Here is an 18,355-nt window from a genome sequence, read left to right as displayed (position 1 = left end):
GATTGAGCTATGGGCCTGCCAATGATAATTAGTGGCAGTAGAGAGTGCCCTCAAGTCATACCCGACTTATGGGGTTTTCATGGCAAGATTCTAACAGAGGTGGTTTGCCATTGCCTGCCTCTGCAACCCTGGTCTTCGTTGGAGATCTCCCATCCAATTACTAACCAAGGCTGACCCTGCTTAGCTTCAGAGATCTGATGAGATCAGGCTCACCTGGGCTGTCCAGATCAGAGTCCAATGATAATTAGCGGCTACTTAAATATATTGAATTGTATTATATGACTTGTCCTCAGGTCCACCTTCCAAATCATTTTGCAGCCTCTGATCCTCTCCTCCGCCTTCTAATCTTAACGGCACACAGTCCTAATTTTCTATCTTTTGTCCTCTTCTCAGTGACTCACATGTGCAGCGTTTATGATGCTGTTGGCATGCTAACCGCTCCACCGACAGAGCCACAAGCAAAATGGAAGAGTCCAACCAGACCAAAGTCACCGAGTTCATCATCGTGGGCTTCCCAAACACCCAGAGAATGAACAAGTTCCTCTTCTGTTTGCTCCTCCTGGTCTACCTCTTCACCGTCTTTGGCAACCTGCTCATTTTCACCATCATCCGCACAGACTCCCGGCTCCGCACGCCCATGTACTTTTTCGTCAGTGTCTTGTCCTTCTTGGAGGTCTGGTACACAGCCACCACCATCCCCAAGATGCTCTCCAACTTGCTCAGTGAGAAGAAGAGGATCTCCTTTGCTGGCTGCCTCCTGCAAACTTATTTCTTCCATTCGTTGGGAGCCAGCGAATGCTACTTGCTCACAGCGATGGCCTATGACAGGTACTTAGCCATATGCGACCCACTGAGGTACCCAGCCATCATGAACACCAAGATGTGTGTTCGACTGGCCACTGGGTGTTGGATATGTGGCTTCATGTGTCCCGTCTCGGAAGTTATCTTAGTATCCCAGTTGCCTTTTTGTGGTCCCAACAAGATAGAGCACATCTTCTGCGACTTCCCACCGCTACTCAGCTTGGCCTGCACAGACACTTCCATCAACGTCTTGGTGGACTTCGGAGTCAATGCTTTCATTATCCTGGTGACTTTCCTCTTCATCATGATCTCCTACATAAAGATCATCCAATCTGTCCTGAAGATCCGCACCGCCGAGGGCCGCAAGAAGGCTTTTTCGACTTGTGCATCCCATCTGATTGTGGTCCTCCTCTTTTTTGGGAGCATTATCTTCATGTATGTAAGGCTGAAGACGAGTTATTCGTTAGACTATGACAGAGCCTTTGCTGTGATCTACGCTGTCCTGACTCCTCTAGTCAACCCCATCATCTACAGCTTGCGGAACAAAGAGATCCTAAAAGCAATACGGAGAAGAGTCCAGCTGAAGACCAGCAGCAGAAGAAGTCCTGTGCACTGAAGTCTTTTGACCAGAAGGAAGGGTCAGCATCCAGTACTGGCACTCAAAAAAGAGCTCCATCCCTATCGTTTTCGCTTCTAACATTGCTTAAGAAGGGCGGGGCAAAATTATAACTGTAATACTGGTACGTATAAGGTCCTACCATAAGAGCAGTCAAGAAAGCCCAATGCATGACTGCAAACCAGCTCCATTTTTATTCATATCAGCACAGGCCTAACCTCATGGGAGGGGGGCTCTGACCTTTTTTACTGCTGAAAACAAATCTGTATGGAAAAGATTGGCAGAATGTGCAGTTTTAACTTTCTCAGTTGGCTTTCCCCAACGAAAAGCAGCTGCCTTTTGCCCATTCACACCATCAATCCTGACTCAATAAGAGAAGCCGCATCCTCCAGTTTGCAAGATCTGAGCAAGTCTGTTAATGAGAAGATATTTTTGGAGGTCTTTCATTCATAGGGTCACCACAGGTCGGAGGCGACTTGACGGCACATAAAACACATACACTATCAATCCACCAATCTCAAAATTCTGGCAAGTGCTTCTTCAGGGTCAAGAGCAGAGAGGTCACAGGGAGGGGCTGTGGTTCAGTGGCAGAGCATCTGCTTGGCATGCAGAAGGTCCCAGGTTCAATCCCCAGCATCTCCAGTTAAGAATTAGGTAGCAGGTCACTTTGGATTGTGCCGGCTGAAGTAGTTAATCCAAATTTGGAATATCACGTGAAAGAATGGCTTACCCTCAAAGAACTGACAGTACTAGAAGATGATCAATTGAAGCTTAAAAGAAATGAGGATTTGCCATTTAGATATGGTTGGCTACAATACAGACAAATCAAAGACTTATTTGATTCAGAGCAAAGAAAAGCAGGTTTTAGAACTAAAAACTCAGACTTGGAAGAGATACTATTGGGAGATAATATTAAAGTAATATCTAAAATGTACAAGTTGTTATTGAAGTGGTTCACAGAAGATGAGACAGTAAAAGTTCAAATGGTAAAGTGGGCTATAAACTGTAATAAAGAAATAACTATGGAAGCATGGGAACAGTTATGGAAAAATATCTTAAAAATACCAACTTGCACCAGTATTAAAGAGAATGGGTATAAAATGTTGTATAGGTGGTACTTAACACCAAAAAAGCTAGCCATTGCTAACAAACAGTTGTCAAACAAATGTTGGAAGTGTAAAGAGCATGAAGGTTCTTTGTTTCATATGTGGTGGACTTGTCAAAAGGCTAGGGATTTCTGGTCTAAAATATGTGCTAAAATGTCTTTGATATTACAATATAATGTTGCAAAAAATCCAGAAATGTTGTTGTTATCTTTACATTTAGAAGAGGTTAATAGAAATGATAAGATAATGCTATATTATATGATAGTAGCAGCAAGAACTCTATATGCTCCATATTGGAAAACAGAAGAAATACCGAATATTGAAGAATGGACAAGGAAGTTGTTGTACATGGCCGAAATGGACAAACTAACTAGAAATCTGAAAGAGCAAGATCCAGAAATTTTCTTGGAAGATTGGAAGAAGTTCAAGAAATATTTGGAAAAGAAATGTGATGTTAAAGGGCAATTGTGGTCTTTTGAGGGACTTTAAATTTTATACAAAGGACTTTAATGAAAGAAAATATATTAAGATCTATACCATGATATAAATATTAGCAATATAGTGTAACAATAATAATATCTATGAATAAACGGGGGGCTCGAGTGTCATTGGAAGTCAACAAAGAAAATGGGGAGGGGAGGGGGGTGGGGTATATAGACATGTAGAAGAGTTAAATTGGATAAATATATTGTATTAAGTAATGATTGTATATTACCTCATCCAATAAAAATTTTATTAAAAAAAATAGGTAGCAGGTGATGTGAAAGACCTTCTATATGAGACCCTGGAGAGCAGCTGCCAGTCTGAGTAGACAATACTGACCTTGATGGATGGATGGTCTGCCCATCAAAGCAGCTTCATGCGTGTTCATGGGAATGAGTCTTTTCCCACACCTGCTGCTTGGGATGAAACGTGGGGCCAAGTGCATGCAAAGCAGATGCTCTGTTACTGAAGCATCAGCACAATGTGAGACAACACATTGGTCCATCTAGCCAGAGAATGATTTCAAATTGCTTATCCCTGCTGTTTTGACTCCCAAATCCCCATTTCAATGCATTTTCATTCTAGTGCAAATCACATCCCTGATTTTTTTATCTTAGCATCATTTACTGCTTTTGTTCCTGGCATTCCCCAATTTGTCCATTACTCCCTATGGACTTTTTTTCCGGGGAGCTGGAGTCGTTTTCAACCAAATGTCACCAAAATTGCAAGGTAACTTCTTCTGCCTGTCCCATGAAAGAATCTCTAAGTTTCAAGAAAATTGGGGGAACGGTTCAAATTCTATGCCCATTCTGAACAAGGCCAGGCTTTCTACTCTCTTTCCACCCCACAAAGGATAGGGGAAGGAGAAGGGCAGCTCTCAGCAGCTTGGGATTGGCTGGAATTGCTCTGTGCTCTTCCCTTGCAAGGGTCCGACTGGAAGGGAGAAACGCTATTGTCCAGGAAATGGACATGCAACTATGATGGTGGCATGAGAGGGGCTTATTCAGCAGCTCGTAGAATTCAAACCTATTTTCCAGTATTATTTGTCTGTCATTTGGTTGGTTTGTTCGTTCGTTTTCATTTATAGTCCACCTTTCTCACTGTGACTCAAGGTGGATTACAAGGACAATTAGAACTATTCAGAACCTCAAAGATTTCTTCGAGTAAAACAAAGATTTTCAGTCGATCAGCAAGCAGATTACAAAACAGGAGAACAAATATTGAGTCTAAGAGCAAAGATTCCTAGTCAAACAACAGTGCAATGGGCCTGGGACTGAAGAATTGAACAAAAAGTAAAACACAGTATCCCTAATAAAGATCAGCTCCTGAGCTGATCCATTACATCACGGCTCTGCTCCTCCGTAAACATGCCCTCCTGAACAAGTTTGTTTTGCACATCTTGCGAAACGATAGAGGCAGGAGGGCCTTCCTAACAGTGTGGGGTGGACCATTCCTTAATGTGGGAGCCACCACAGAGAATGTCCATGAACGGGCAGTTGCCGATGTTACCTATCTTACACATAATGACACACTGTATACATTGCATATAAAAATTATGCTATTTGCATTCACCAGGGAAATACAATCCAATTATGAAAATCTGAGAACCAAGACTGCTGATAAGATGGAAACAAATATAAAAAGATACAAAAGAGGGAACATTCTCTGATCTCTGGTCCAGGTCTGTCTCAGATCCTCTGGTTGGCAGCCACTCTCCAAGATTTCAAGCAGAGAACAGTTTTTCTGAGCACCGGTTACCGAAGATCCTTCTTTATTATTACCGTGGAATAAGGGTTACACTCATGTTCATATTCCCACATGCATCCTTGACCTTTTCTAAGATCTTTGAGTGTATGTATAAACAAGCACATTTAGATTTGGAAAGAAAGAGGAGGCAGACCTAATGCTGAAGTTTCAGTTTTATTTACTGGAAGGGATAGATAAAATAGATCCTTCCCCCCAAAAGAAGACTTCTTTGCCTGCAATTCACAATTAATCAATTCGCCTTTTATTACATGGGCCATTTCCACATGGCCCATTTCCACACATCCTAAAAAGAGCAGCCCACTCATCAAATGCTGGTGGCTTATCCACAGGATTTCTGACATCTCTGTTTCCAAAACAGATGCAGGCCGTTTTGCTTCCATTTTCGCGGTGCTGCGAAAACTGTCTGCATCTGTTTTGGAAACGGAGATGTCAGAAATCCCACGGAAAAGCTGCTAGCATTCGATGAGTGGGGCACTCTTTTTAGGACATGCGGAAATGGCCCTGGTCTTTTCCCTGACGTGGAACTGAAGCATTTCCAGATGTTGCAGGACATTTGCACAGCCACAGCAATAACCTTCCAGCCTACACTTGCGTATTGTCACAGCAATAACCTTCCTTCAGAGCATAGAGCATGGTTTCCAGTCCTGAAAAACACCAGGCTAACAAAATACTCTACCACCCTACAATAGCCCTGCAGAGAAGATTAGCATATCAAGAACCAATCCATATACAAAAGAACCTCCTCAGGATACAGTGAAGCCTCCCTTCATTAGCATTCCACACCCTGGGAAACTCTTACAGGATGACTCAGCCCAAACCCACCTTCCTGAGTAGATATAAATTACCTGCCAACATCTTCTCCACACTGTGACATTGAGAGATCTCTGTCTTTTGGCGCTACACCTCTGAAAATGCCAGTCACAGCTGCTGGCGAAACATCAGGAACTACAATGCCAAGACCACAGCTATACAGCCTGGAAAATCCCCAACAACCATTGTTCTCTGGTCGTGAAAGCCTTCGACAATATAACCTTCCTTCAGTTCATTTGTGTCTTTTCTGCCCTTCTACTTACCAATGAACAAGCAAACACTGCAAAAGCGCAGACCCAAAAAAATGTATAGGGGGGTAGTCGTCTTATGCTCCAATCCTAAACCGACCCATACCCTTCTAGCCCATTGTACCCCTTTTTAGGACTGCACTGTCAATCTGCAGCTTCCAAAAAAGCCAAAACTTTTCTAGCAAATTAAGAGCTAACAAAATTTATTGCATGTGAAGTTTTCATGATGGATGGATGGATGGATGGATGGATGGATGGATGGATGGATGGATGGATGGATGGATGGATGGATGGATGGATGGATGGATGGATGGATGGATGGATGCCCGTTTTCCCATGTCATGTGTCATATACATCTCCCTACATATCTGCCATGAGTATTTTCTGTATTCTGTGCTGTGTACTGGTCCTCTGAGAGTGCATAAAGTTGAATTACCGGTGACCTGTTTGGCTGGGAATTGCTTATCTCACAGGTGCCTACTGCGGCGTCTACTTTCGTTTTTGCAGCCACTTGAGAATGTGTCCCTGAGTACCAGCTTGAGTCTGGAAACTGAAAATGAAGTCATTTTTGCTTCTCTCCTCCAGTCTTTCTCTCCTTCTGTCTCAAAACCCTTCCCCCCACTTCCTGACCCCTTCGCACCAGAATCCTAACCGTCCATATCCCAAAGTTGGGAACTGTCCCTATAACTAACCCCTCCAAACTTTCAAACATCACTTCTGCCAATACCCTTGTCTGAGGATGCTGATACTGATAGATCTCTAATAAAGTTACTTTAATTCATACATTGGAGTGTGTGCAGTGGAGTACTATGGGGATCTAACTGCCAGAACCTGACATCACGTTTTGCTTGAGCTTGCTGTTATGTCAGCATCATTGTAGTAATCTAGGTCCTTAGGCTTCCCCAGAAAATAGAAAAGAGAAGAGATGCCAAAGTGCCAAAGAAAAGAAGCCACTTCATCAGACTCAGAGGGAATAAGTGCTAAAAATTGTTAAAATGCAAAAGGAGGTTTCCAGGTACCCTTTTGCAAGAAAGTTCATCCTACAAGCAAACCATCTTAACCTGATGTGCTAAGGTCATTTCAGGTTCCAGCCACAAGAAACGGTCAGCGTTTGTGACAACCAGGGCCGTTTCCAGACGGCTTACCTTCTGCCGCTCCATGCCGCAACATCACGGCTCGTGCCGGAGAAAATGCGAAATAGCGCATTTTCTCGCGCGAGTTTTGCACAACATCGTGCAAAACTCACGCGAGAAAATGCGATATTTCGCGTTCGCCACAGCACGAGCCGCGGCGTTGCGGCATGGAGCGGCAGAAGGTAAGCCGTCTGGAAATGGCCCAGGGCTTTTTTTCTGGGAAAAGAGGTGGTGGAACTCAGTGGTGGAACTCAGAACCGCACAATGATGTCACTTTGGGTCAGCTGGAACAAGGGGGGAGTTTTTTAAAGTTTAAATTGCCCTCAGCGAAAATGGTAACATGGCCGGTGGCCCCACACCCTGATCTCCAGACAGAGGGGAGTTTAGATTGCCCTGTGTGCCACTCCACAGCACAGAGGGCAATCAAAACTCCCCTCTGTCTGCAGATCAGGGGGCGGGGCCACCAGCCATGTGACCATTCTTAAGAGGTGCCGTAACTCTGTTCCACTGCGTCCCTGTTGAAAAAAGCCCTGGTGACAATGAAGAAGAAATTTTACAGAAGTCATAAAGGGATTTTCTTAAGCCAAATATCTAACACATCCAAGAGAGCAAGCAAGTCTCTTTCCTGAGTTAATTATAAGGACAAAAAATTCATCTCCAGAGTCCTAGCACATCTGCAACCAAAAATTCAATCTTTTTTTTTTTTTAGTTAATTGTGATATCAGTACACTCTCAGGTCATAGTAGCTTTCCACCCAAACTCATACAAGCAAAGGAAATCAGTTTCTTAGCAAATACGATAATTTAATTTGACTCCGCTATCACAGGACACGCACACATCCTAAATATAGGAAATTAAGTATGTAAAGTCTGGGATTCTGGGATTCAGCTATACACTCCAGGTCAGGTTTTTTCAACTAACCTACCTCAACCCCTAAGGATACCGCACATGCTCTTCAAGGTTGGTAGTTATGATCTAACTTCTCCTTTTTTCTTGATCTCTCTCTCTCTTTTTCTCCCTATGGCCCATGGTTCCCACACTCTTTCTCCCCATTCCTCTGACATGGCTCTTTTTTCCTGCCATGGATCCTCCCTTTGCCTTTCCCACAGCCCCTTCCCTTGGTTCTCAGAGTGGGACCACAAGTGACGCCTGACACAGGTTGGACACTTGCCAGCTTCCCTCAAGTTTTGGCGGGAAATGTAGGAAGCTTGGTGGAATGTTGGACAAGTGACAGTTGAAAAGTCCATTGGACAGCAGCTGCAAGACCAGGATGCCTACATTTCCCATCAAAACTTGAGGGAAGCTGACTAGTGTCCAACCTGTGTCAGGCGTCACTTGTGGTCCCGCTCTCAGGCTCCTGTCATCCCCCCACTTTGTCCAGGAGCCCAGCATAACTCTCCCTCTCAGATCCCCCAAGTCTCCTCCTCTCATTAGCTTTCACCCAGCAAGCTTCCATGGCAGAGCAGGGATTCAAACCTGAAAAACTCTGGCATCCTAGTTCCAATACTCTAACCACTGCACAACTCTGGCTCACATCACCCACTTGCATATCATTTTGTTCACCCTGGGAGGCAGTGGGGGATAAATGGGTGTGTCATATAGGGTAGTTCTCTATTAGCTATGTTCATACGTCTATGCCATCAAGTTGCAATTGACTTATGGTGACCCCACCAAGGGGGTTTCAAAGCAAGGAGTAGCAGAGGTTGTTTGCCATTGCCTTCTTCTGCAGTCCAAGTTCGTTCTTCTGTGGTGATCTCCCATACAATTTCTGACTGTTGCTGATCGTGCTTCGTTTCTGAGATCTGATGAGATTGGGCTATACCATGCCATCTTCCCTCCCTCTCCATTGCCTAGAAACCCAAAATTTGGCACACAACGGGCATATAAAACACCCTGATCGCCCTGCAAACTAGAACACCCTTTGTCTGTCTGCCTCAAGTGCATCCCACTAACCCTTTGGGGATACCCTTGAGCAGGGGTCATTTCATAGAAAAAGAGCTGGAGGAACTCATTAGCATAACTCATTAGCATATGCCATGCCCCCTGCCATCACCGGAAGTGTGTCACTAGCATAACTGATTTGCATATGCCACACCCCCTGACATCTCCTATCCTGGCTGTTTTGGACCCAATCCTGGCCATTCAGAGCCGAAATTGTGCCCAAAATGGCAAATAGGGGGCTAAAAATGGCTGAAAAGGGGCCCAAAATGGCCAGGATCGGGCTGCTGCTGAGTGGGAGAGTGATCCACCACCCATCAGAGGCCCAATCCGGGCCGTTTCGGCCCCAACCCAGGGTAAAGCAGGCCCAAAATGGCCGAGAGTCAGGTGGGTGGGGCCACCTGCCATGTGACCTCTTTGGTGAACTGCTGGAACTGCGTTCCTGCGCGTTCCCCCTCGAAATGAGCCCTGCCCTTGAGAGAGAGGAAATAACCTGTTTTCTGATTCTTCACTGTACTTCGGACTATGTACGTTCTAGATTTCAGCTTCCGTGCTCAGAGGAAAGCCTCCTATCCATGTTAAACAAGAGCAAGCATCCTTGTAAAGCGTAGTGCTCAAACACCATCTACTTTCCTTGTCAAATAGGAAAACCAGCAAAAACCCTCAAGGGGAGAGCTTTACAAGAATTCCCTGGCTCATCAATTGGTTTCTTTACGCACCGTCTTGCTGTCAAATCTGGATGTTGTAAAAAAAATTCATCCTCTCTAATTTGATGCCAAGGGGCATCGCTAGTTCCCAGAAATCGTCTGGATCAATCCAACCCATTAGGTTCCTAATCAGCCCCTGAAGACCTGGAGGAAATACATAAGCAACGGAGAGGTAATGCCTGCAATTTCATCTCCAGCAGAGTCCATAATTTCAGCCACAGGTTGGAGACCCTGTTCGCCAGCTTCCAAGCACCACCACTTCCTTGAACCTGCAAAAGTCAAGGAACATTCTCAAGAAATTTGAGGACAGGTGAGTGTTCCTTGTCATCAGTGACGGAGGCGCTGCCGCTTTGATTCTGTGTTTCTAATTTGGAGCATCTTGGATGATCCTGTGATGGGGAAAGGTGTTTTCTCTGCCAGTAGAGTTTGAAAGTTTAGGAACTGAAGGAGAGCCCTGAAGTCTGTGAAGATGTGCTTCCTCTTAATTGTCCTGGATTTACTGCCTACTTCCAAGGAGCTCCAGGCAGCAAACATAGGGCTCCTCCCCTCCTCCATTTTATCCCCCCAACAACCCTGTGATGTAGGTTAGGCAGAGAGAGAGTGATTGGCCCAAGAACACCCAGTAGCTTCAGGGCGGGATGGGAATCTTAACTGTGGACTCCCTAGTCCCAGTATCCATGCATCTGACGAAGAGAGCTGCGGCTCTCGAAAGCTTATGCTACAATAAAGTTGGTCAGTCTTAAAGGTGCTACTGGACTCTTTACTAGTCCTAGTAGCGGCCGTGACATGCTTCGCAAAATTAGCATCTGAAACAGCTGACAAGAACAATTACTTCTAATTCCGGAGGCTTTTGTGAACATGCACTTTAAATAAATAGTAGCTTTGTGATAATAACTTTGTCTGAGCAATATGCCATGCAGTCACCGGAGCTAGAAAGAGATTTGGGTGGTTGGTTTTTTTCCTAGGATAATTTGAGCACGATAAGAGTGAAAGTGCTTTTGAGAAATCCTCCCTGAGCCGGGTCGAATCACACCAGAGCAAAATGGGTCAAGAAGATGGATTTGGGGGCATTGCCACTTTTAGGGAAGTAACTGGAAATTGTCCTGTTTGACAAACCATTATCTCCCTCTTTATATGGAAGATATCCCATCAAGCATTTAAAAGCCTTTTTTTTTCCTTTAACATTTGCTCCACAGGGCAAATTAGTGCTCCGGGGAGCAGTAGGGGAGCTAGTGCCCTCACCTTGGCAACATTTATGAAATTATCTTCTTACCTTTTCCCCTTTGACTTGTCCATATAGCTTGTACTGTTCAATATCCACACTCCTCCACTTGAAGCTAGGCAGGTGATCTTGGGTCAGTCACAGCTTCTTTAGAGCTCTCTCAGTCCCACCCACCTCACAGGGTGATTGTTGTGGGGATAAAATAACATACTTTGTAAACTGCTCTGAGTGGGCATTAAGTTGTCCTGAAGGGCAGTATATAAATGGAATGTTATTATTATGGGCTGATTCCGCACCCGTTGGATAATGCACTTTCAATGCACTTTATCAGTCATTTGAGGTGGATTTTTTGTTCCACACATGAAAAAATCTGTTCCAAATGATCTATAAAGAGGATTGGAAGTGCATTATCCAACGTGTGCGGAATCAGCCATTTCATTATTATTTCATTTTTTGCTATTAATGTATTGGAAATACTTTTTCTTTGGGTGGCTTTGGGTTTTAGGAGCTCAAATGAATAGCACAGATTTGGCAAAACCCCAGATGCGTAGTTGTAAAAGGAGAGTAGTAATGCTTTTTATAAAATGTAGGTATTTTTATGCTATCATTACTTTTGCCCCTGTTGAGCCATCCGGCCCAACACTTTTTATGCTGTTTGTCAGATGGTTCACCGGATCTCCAGCTGAGAAAGAGCATGCTCTATTAGCCACAGCCTGGAAAATATTGAGCTTCCTTGCACCAAGTCAGACCATTGGCTCATCTACTCAATATTGTCTGTTCTGATTGGCAGAAACTCTCCAAGGTCCCCTAATAGCATTCGATTTATATACCGCCCTTCAGGACAACTTAATGCCCACTCAGAGCAGTTTATGAAGAATGTTATAATTATCCCCACAACAAACATCCTGTGAGGTGGGTGGGGCTGAGAGAGCTCTGAGAGAGCTGTGACTGATCCAAGGTCACCCAGCTGACTTCGTGGAGGAGTGGGGAATCAAACCCGGTTCTCCAGATTAGAGACCCGCACTCTTAACCACTGCACCAGGCAGAGGAACATCTTTCCTAGCACATCGTACCTGAGATATCCTTTGACTGGAGACAGAAAGGGATAGAAAGTGGGACGATCGGCATGCAAAGCAGAAGAAAAGATTCAGCTAATGAAAAACATGCCATCCAGAATCAAGCTGGGAACGGTTTTTGTATTCCTATTTAATTACCTAATTTGCAAACTATTTTCTCCATGCTTGTTGCCCTTTGAATAAGTAGCCTCTTGATTTATTCCTTCTGCAACAGGGGGCTCTAACCTTTTCTGACCTGGAAACCCACTTCTAACTCTGCCCACCCAGGCATCATGGGGCCCGCTGAGCTGCAAGCCCATGGCATCAAAATCACTTGACAAGAAGGGGAGCCAGAGTTATGACTTCACCCACATCAAGGCCAGGACGGTGGGTCAACGGATCAAGGGAGCCAGGAAACAGAAGACAAGAACTGAGAGCTGTACCAGAGTGAGGAACAAGCCATGGAGAAACTCTCTCCACTGCTGTGATCTCACCTGCTGGCACGAAGAGAGGTAGGAGACAGGGAGCTCCTTAAGTGTGTGTACTAGCAGCAAGCCCTTCCAAAGAGCAATTCCATGGGGCCTCGTAACCCAGCAGTTGGCTTTCCACAACCCAGATGAGCCTACGGCTTCATGGATTTAAAGACCATTGTTCCCTGATATGGAGCCTTCCAACCAGACCAAGGTCACCGAGTTCCTCCTCATGGGTTTCCCAAAGCTGCAGCACTTCAACACGCCGCTCTTCTTTTTGCTCCTCATCATCTATCTCTTCACCATCATTGGCAACTTGCTGGTTTTCATTGTCATCCACACAGACTCCCGGCTCCACACGCCCATGTACTTTTTTGTCAGTGTCCTGGAGATCTGGTACACAGCAGCCACCATCCCCAAGATGCTCTCCAACTTACTCAGCAACAGGAAGAGCATCTCCTTCATGGGGTGCCTCATGCAAATCTATTTCTTCCACTCTCTGGGAGCCAGCGAGTGCTACCTGCTCACAGTGATGGCGTATGACAGGTACCTGGCCATATGCCACCCTTTGCGCTACCCATCCATCATGACAAGCCACCTGTGCCTCAAACTAGCCGCCAGCTGTTGGATCTGTGGCTTACTAGGCCCCATGGCTGAAATCATCTTGGTCTCCAAGCTGCCTTTCTGCGGCCCCAATAAAATCGAGCACATCTTCTGCGACTTCCCACCAATATTGAGCTTGGCCTGTATTGACACCTCGGTCAACGTTCTCGTCGATTTCATCATCAACGCTTGCAAAATCCTGGCCACCTTCTTCCTGATCTTAATGTCTTACTTGCGTATTATCGGAGCCATACTCCGGATCCGTACTGCTGCCGGAAGGAAAAAAGCCTTCTCCACATGCGCTGCGCACCTGACCGTGGTGTTGATCTTCTACGGGAGCATTTTGTTCATGTATGTCCGGCTGACAAAAAGTTATTCCTTGGATTACGACAGAGCGCTGGCCGTAGTCTACAGCGTTGTGACCCCTTTCCTTAATCCAATTATCTATAGCCTGCGAAACAAGGAAATCAAAGCGGCCTTGAAGAGAATGTTCCAGCGGCAGATATTGAAGGCTAGGGAAGCAGAATAGCCCAGGCAGGTCATCAGAAGCTAAGGTCACAGACAGAGCTGCCTATCTGCCCCAGATCTATCATGAGCCCGTTGAAATACAAACTGATGCTGGGTATGGTGTCTGAAGAAGGGCATTCTGGAAAGCTTACACCCCGACCATCTTGTTGGTCTCTAAGGTACCACTGGACCCAAATCCTGCTGTTCAAGTGCAGACCAGCACGGCTACCCACCTAAACTACAGACATACTCAGAGGATCTCAGTTAAGATCAAATTTGAAAGCGACTTGAGCTAGGGGCAGGAAGGTCACTAAATCCAGAGCTGTACATAACTTTTACCTCCCTGTTAATGATGAACGGGAGTGGAACATATTACAGAAACATAGACAAATGTGCTGCTTTGCATACTTCAACTAGACCTTGGCTAGGGCATAATAGCTACAGGGATTTTTTTGTTTAAAGAAGAGATTTGTTCTAAGCAGGTGAAAGCTTCTAAGCTTAAAAAATAACAGGTCGTCCTCACCGTATCTTACGCAAACACTTCACCGATGCTCGATACACAATAAAAACATGGGCTTAGTGTGAGGGTTCTAGACCTTTTGGCTGGTGATGAGGGAATTGCCAGCTCGACAACAAATTTCTCTGAAGCCCCGTCTGGAACTGTTGCAGTCCTTCCTAGTGAAGAAGACGGCTAGCCGTGGCCCTGGACTGCCAGCTACCATATGAATTTGCCTGTCCTGAGATAGTCTTCTGGGTACTGCCATCTTTAGAGATCCTGGGCTAGGGCTTCTCTGAGCATGCTAAACTAAACTATGGGCACACTCCAGTGTCCCACCTCTGGAACTCCCTCTCCAGGGATATTCAAGTAGCCCCCAGCTTGTAAGTGCCAAATGAAAGCATGTTTATGTTTCTCAAACATTTGATTGAGCTATTTTTGTACCCTCTGCCACTCTTTTGATCTGGCTAGATGACTTCTGACGGCTCTGTTTCAGTCCTTTCCCATTAATGTTTTAGCTGTTTGCAGTTTTGTACTTTTGATAGCTGTCTCGTTAACAGTTGGATGGACTTGTTTCTGTCAGTCAAATAACTTCTGTTAGGGCCAATGAAAATGTCCCCAAGTGACCAATATCACAAAAGGCTCTATCCTCTCATTAGCCATGATCCATGCTCCATTAGCATCAAGACTTGACTACTGTAATCAATTCTATGTGGGGCTGCCCTTGAAGACATACATGGAAACACCAAATGGCAATTTACCTTTTGCACAGAGTGGCGCAATTTACACACATTCCATAGGTTCTGAGCTGAATTCATTATCTACCTATTTATTTCCAGGCTTGGCTGCAGTTACTGATTTTAGTTCTGATTCTTTCTGTTAAATTCCTTCATGACTCACATATCTTAGGCTCTGTATAAAGCTGTATAAATCTGGGTGCCCTATACTTCACCAGACAGCAACAACGTGTTGTGTCTTTCTCCAGCATATTCCCACTTCCAGGCCTCCTCAGTACTGGCCCCAACCAAATGTAAAGGCTTGCCAACAGAGGCCAGAAACTTGGTCCATGTGCTGGTCTTCCTGGTTTTTAGAAGGGACTTTGGTTAACCAGAAGTGAGTGATTTATACCAGAAGCTTTCAATAGTTCTTGTTTTAAATTGTTTTACAGACTGGATTCATTCTGATTTTATTTTACTGTGAGCTACCTTCAGGGGGAAACAGTAGAAGGCAGGTTATAAACAGGGCTGGCGTGCCCATTGAGACCAGGTAGGCGGTGGCCTCAGGGTGCGAGGGCATCGTAGAGGTGCCGGAGGGGGTGTTGGGGGCAGAGGTGCGCGCTGCGGAGCTGGCGTGGCTCGCCTGCAGCTGCTGCAGCCGCCGCCACATGCCCCCAGAGAGGTGTAGCAGCCACAAGCCGCTGCCGGGGTGGTGTGCAGAGCACGGAGCGGCCTCTGCCCGCCACCCTAGCCATCTACCGGCAAATGCCCCCGGCTTGTGCTGCGTTATGACATCATCGCACAATGACATCATCAATCAGTCCGTGGCACGCATAGGGGGTTGCCGCAGGCGCCAGAAACCCTGGCGCCAGCAGTGCTTATAAACAGTCTGAAGAAAGAAAGAAAGAAAGAAAGAAAGAAAGAAAGAAAGAAAGAAAGAAAGAAAGAAAGAAAGAAAGAAAGAAAGAAAGAAAGAAAGAAAGAAAGAAAGAAAGAAAGAAAGAAAAAGGTGTTCAGCAAACATCTGAGGTCAGCAGCTCTTTTCTTTGGGCTGAGGGTTAACCAAAAACAAAATAGGGGAGAAAGACAGCAGGGGTGGGGCAGGGGAATCACTGGATAGGATAGAAAACATCCAGAGTGCAGCTTGGCATCAGCTTCAAGAGCAACAGAGGAGGTGTTGTGGATCCACCTTAGGCCATCCTTTGTGCAAAAAGATTTCAGGCTGCAGTGCATCAAATACACTTGTGCAACATTTCGGTGTAAATAGGGACTTGCTTGCTTGCAGCAACCTAGTTTTCATATCAAGGAACATTCACCCTCGAAGTTCCTGCTCTCTTCACCTAACATATTGCAGGAGACTGTATTGTGTCTGCTGGAGGTAGCCTTGATTTATGGCAGTGATGGAGAAAACTGGCTGCACCTGTAATCAGCAATCTGAAAAGTGAAGGTAAACACCCACAGGATGCAAAAAATCAATTCATGTGTATTTGTAAGATACTTCAATCAATTAGTTCCAAAGTGCAATGTGCTTATAACAATTCATACAAAAGGTATCTTATACAAATTTTCTACATGACAGTTTCACACAAGAAACTACTGGTACATAATTACAGTTAAATACGGTATCATTCCCAACTCTGCAGTCTATACATCAGTTCCGGGAAAATAACAGTAGCCCCCATATATGGGGCCGTTGCTTTCTTAATTTAGTTTCTTTCCAATCCGGTGGAGGTATGGTAATCACGAGGGAAACACTGGCGGGGTCCCACTCTCCCCTGGGGCAACGAGGAAAATCGTGCTCCCAAACAATGCTCAATCTGAGTCCGGCTGCAAGCAGATTTCGCGCCTGCTTCTTCAGGAGCTTCTTTTTAATACCACCAAACGTAAGTTCAAAATAAGGTAAATCACTCATACATCCCGGTATGGGCAGCGATGTTCTTTACATGCGTGGCAGCGATGTTCTTTATGGTAGAGCAGCCTGCCCGCCTCACTGATTTAAAAGCCAAAAGGCTGTTTTTGTTCGTTCGGTTAAAGAAATATTTGAAAGTTGTCTTGCAGTTCTGTTATTCAAAATGTACCGCATGTGTGACAAGGCTGACTGTGAGTTGTGTGGGATTGTCACACGCAGGTGTTGAGTTGACACAGACAAGCATGAAAGACAAGATGGAACCACTCAAAAGACTGATATACCTCAACAGCCTGAAGAAGGAGCAAAAGCTCGAGAGATGGCAACGCTAAGAAAAAAACACAAAGAATTTTTTTTAAATAAAGCATCCCTCAAAAGCAAAAATAGGGACAGCGATTGGCCAGGAGCCAAAAATCGAGGCTGGTTCTTGGTAAATATGGGCTGTACTCCCAAGGCCACAGTCAGAGAAGCATGGCTGCTGCACCTTGCAAAAGACAAAAGAAAAAAGATCACAGAATTGTAGAATTATAGGGTTGGAAGGGACCTCCAGAGTCATCTAGTCCTACCCCCTGCACAATGCAGGAAATTCACATCTACCTCCCCCCCCACACACACACCAAGTGACCCCTGCTCCATGCCCTGAAGATAGCAAAACACCGACAGGATCCCTAGCCAAACTGGTATGGGGAAAATTGTTACCTAACCCCAAGGTGGCAATCGACCATACCCTGGGCATGTAAGAAGGAGCCATGAAAACTAAACACTGATGTAACCCTTTCTGCCCTCCCTCTCACGATCTGCCCAGGTTCACAGAAGCAGCACTGCTGTCAGAGTTATCTCAATCTAAGTAGCTGCTGACTTCTACATTTTCTTTCTTATTCTGAATCAACATTCTTAACAATGACTTATTTATCTACTTCATATACACCCCACCTTTCGCCTCAATGGGTACCTGAAGCAGCTTATCACAGAATTATAGAATCACAGAGTTGGAAGGGGCCATACAGACCATAAAATCATAGAATCATAGAGTTGGAAGGGGCCATACAGACCATCTAGTCCAACCCCCTGCCCAGTGCAGGATCAGCCTAAAGCATCTCTGACAAGTATTCATCCAGCCTCTTCTTGAAAACTGCCAGTGAAGGGGAGCTCACCACCTCCCTAGGCAGCTGATTCCACTTTTGAACTACTCTGACCGTGAAAAAGTTTTTCCTAATATCCAGCCGGTATCTTTGTGCATGTAATTTAAGCCCATTGCTTCACGTCCTACCCGCTGTTGCCAACTGGAACAGCTCCTTGCCCTCCTCCAAATGACAGCCTTTCAAATATTTAAAGAGAGCAATCCTGTCCCCCCTCAATCTCCTCTTCTCCAAACTAAACATTCCCAAGGCCCTCAGCCTTTCCTCGTAGGGCTCATTCTCCAGACCCCTCATCATTCTTGTCGCTCTCTTCTGCACCCTCCATTTTATTCTCACAACAACCCTGCGAGGTAAACTAGGCTGATAGCGTATGACTAGCCCAGCCACGGTGACCCAGCAAGCCAAGGTCTTATAGATCCTAGTCTGAAACTCCAGTCACCAGACTGGCTTACGGAAGGCACTTCCATGCACAGGAGAGGGTAATTATAACCAGTTGTCTCCTCCCACTGTAGCCCCCCCCCTTCAGCCTTCGTGGTGTTCCTAGCGATCCACTGATCACAATATCAGGGGGCAGAGGGAATGGGAGGGCAAAACCATTTTCCGTTTATGTGGCACAACTTGGTTCTTACTGT

The 18,355-nt window shown here is 45.3% G+C and overlaps 2 protein-coding genes across 2 annotated transcripts; both read left to right on the top strand.

Annotated features, from left to right (window-relative positions):
- Nucleotides 1-463: 463 nt before the first annotated feature.
- On the top strand, nucleotides 464-1,417 carry LOC129325473 (olfactory receptor 6N2-like). Its single transcript, XM_054973137.1, has one exon. It carries the CDS (start codon nucleotides 464-466, stop codon nucleotides 1,415-1,417), a length of 954 nt encoding a protein of 317 aa, XP_054829112.1.
- An 11,129-nt stretch (nucleotides 1,418-12,546) lies between these two features.
- LOC129325466 (olfactory receptor 6N1-like) lies at nucleotides 12,547-13,488 on the top strand. The gene has a single exon (XM_054973125.1). It carries the CDS (start codon nucleotides 12,547-12,549, stop codon nucleotides 13,486-13,488), a length of 942 nt encoding a protein of 313 aa, XP_054829100.1.
- The last annotated feature ends 4,867 nt before the right edge of the window (nucleotides 13,489-18,355 follow it).

Source organism: Eublepharis macularius, chromosome 1 (genome assembly GCF_028583425.1).
Source record: "Eublepharis macularius isolate TG4126 chromosome 1, MPM_Emac_v1.0, whole genome shotgun sequence".
NCBI lineage: Eukaryota > Metazoa > Chordata > Lepidosauria > Squamata > Eublepharidae > Eublepharis > Eublepharis macularius.
This window is presented reverse-complemented; position numbering and strand designations above follow the sequence as displayed.

Coding starts and splice junctions, on each gene's coding strand:
- LOC129325473 (XM_054973137.1), top strand. CDS start 464: ATGGAAGAGTCCAACCAGACCAAAGTCACCGAGTTCATCATCGTGGGC.
- LOC129325466 (XM_054973125.1), top strand. CDS start 12,547: ATGGAGCCTTCCAACCAGACCAAGGTCACCGAGTTCCTCCTCATGGGT.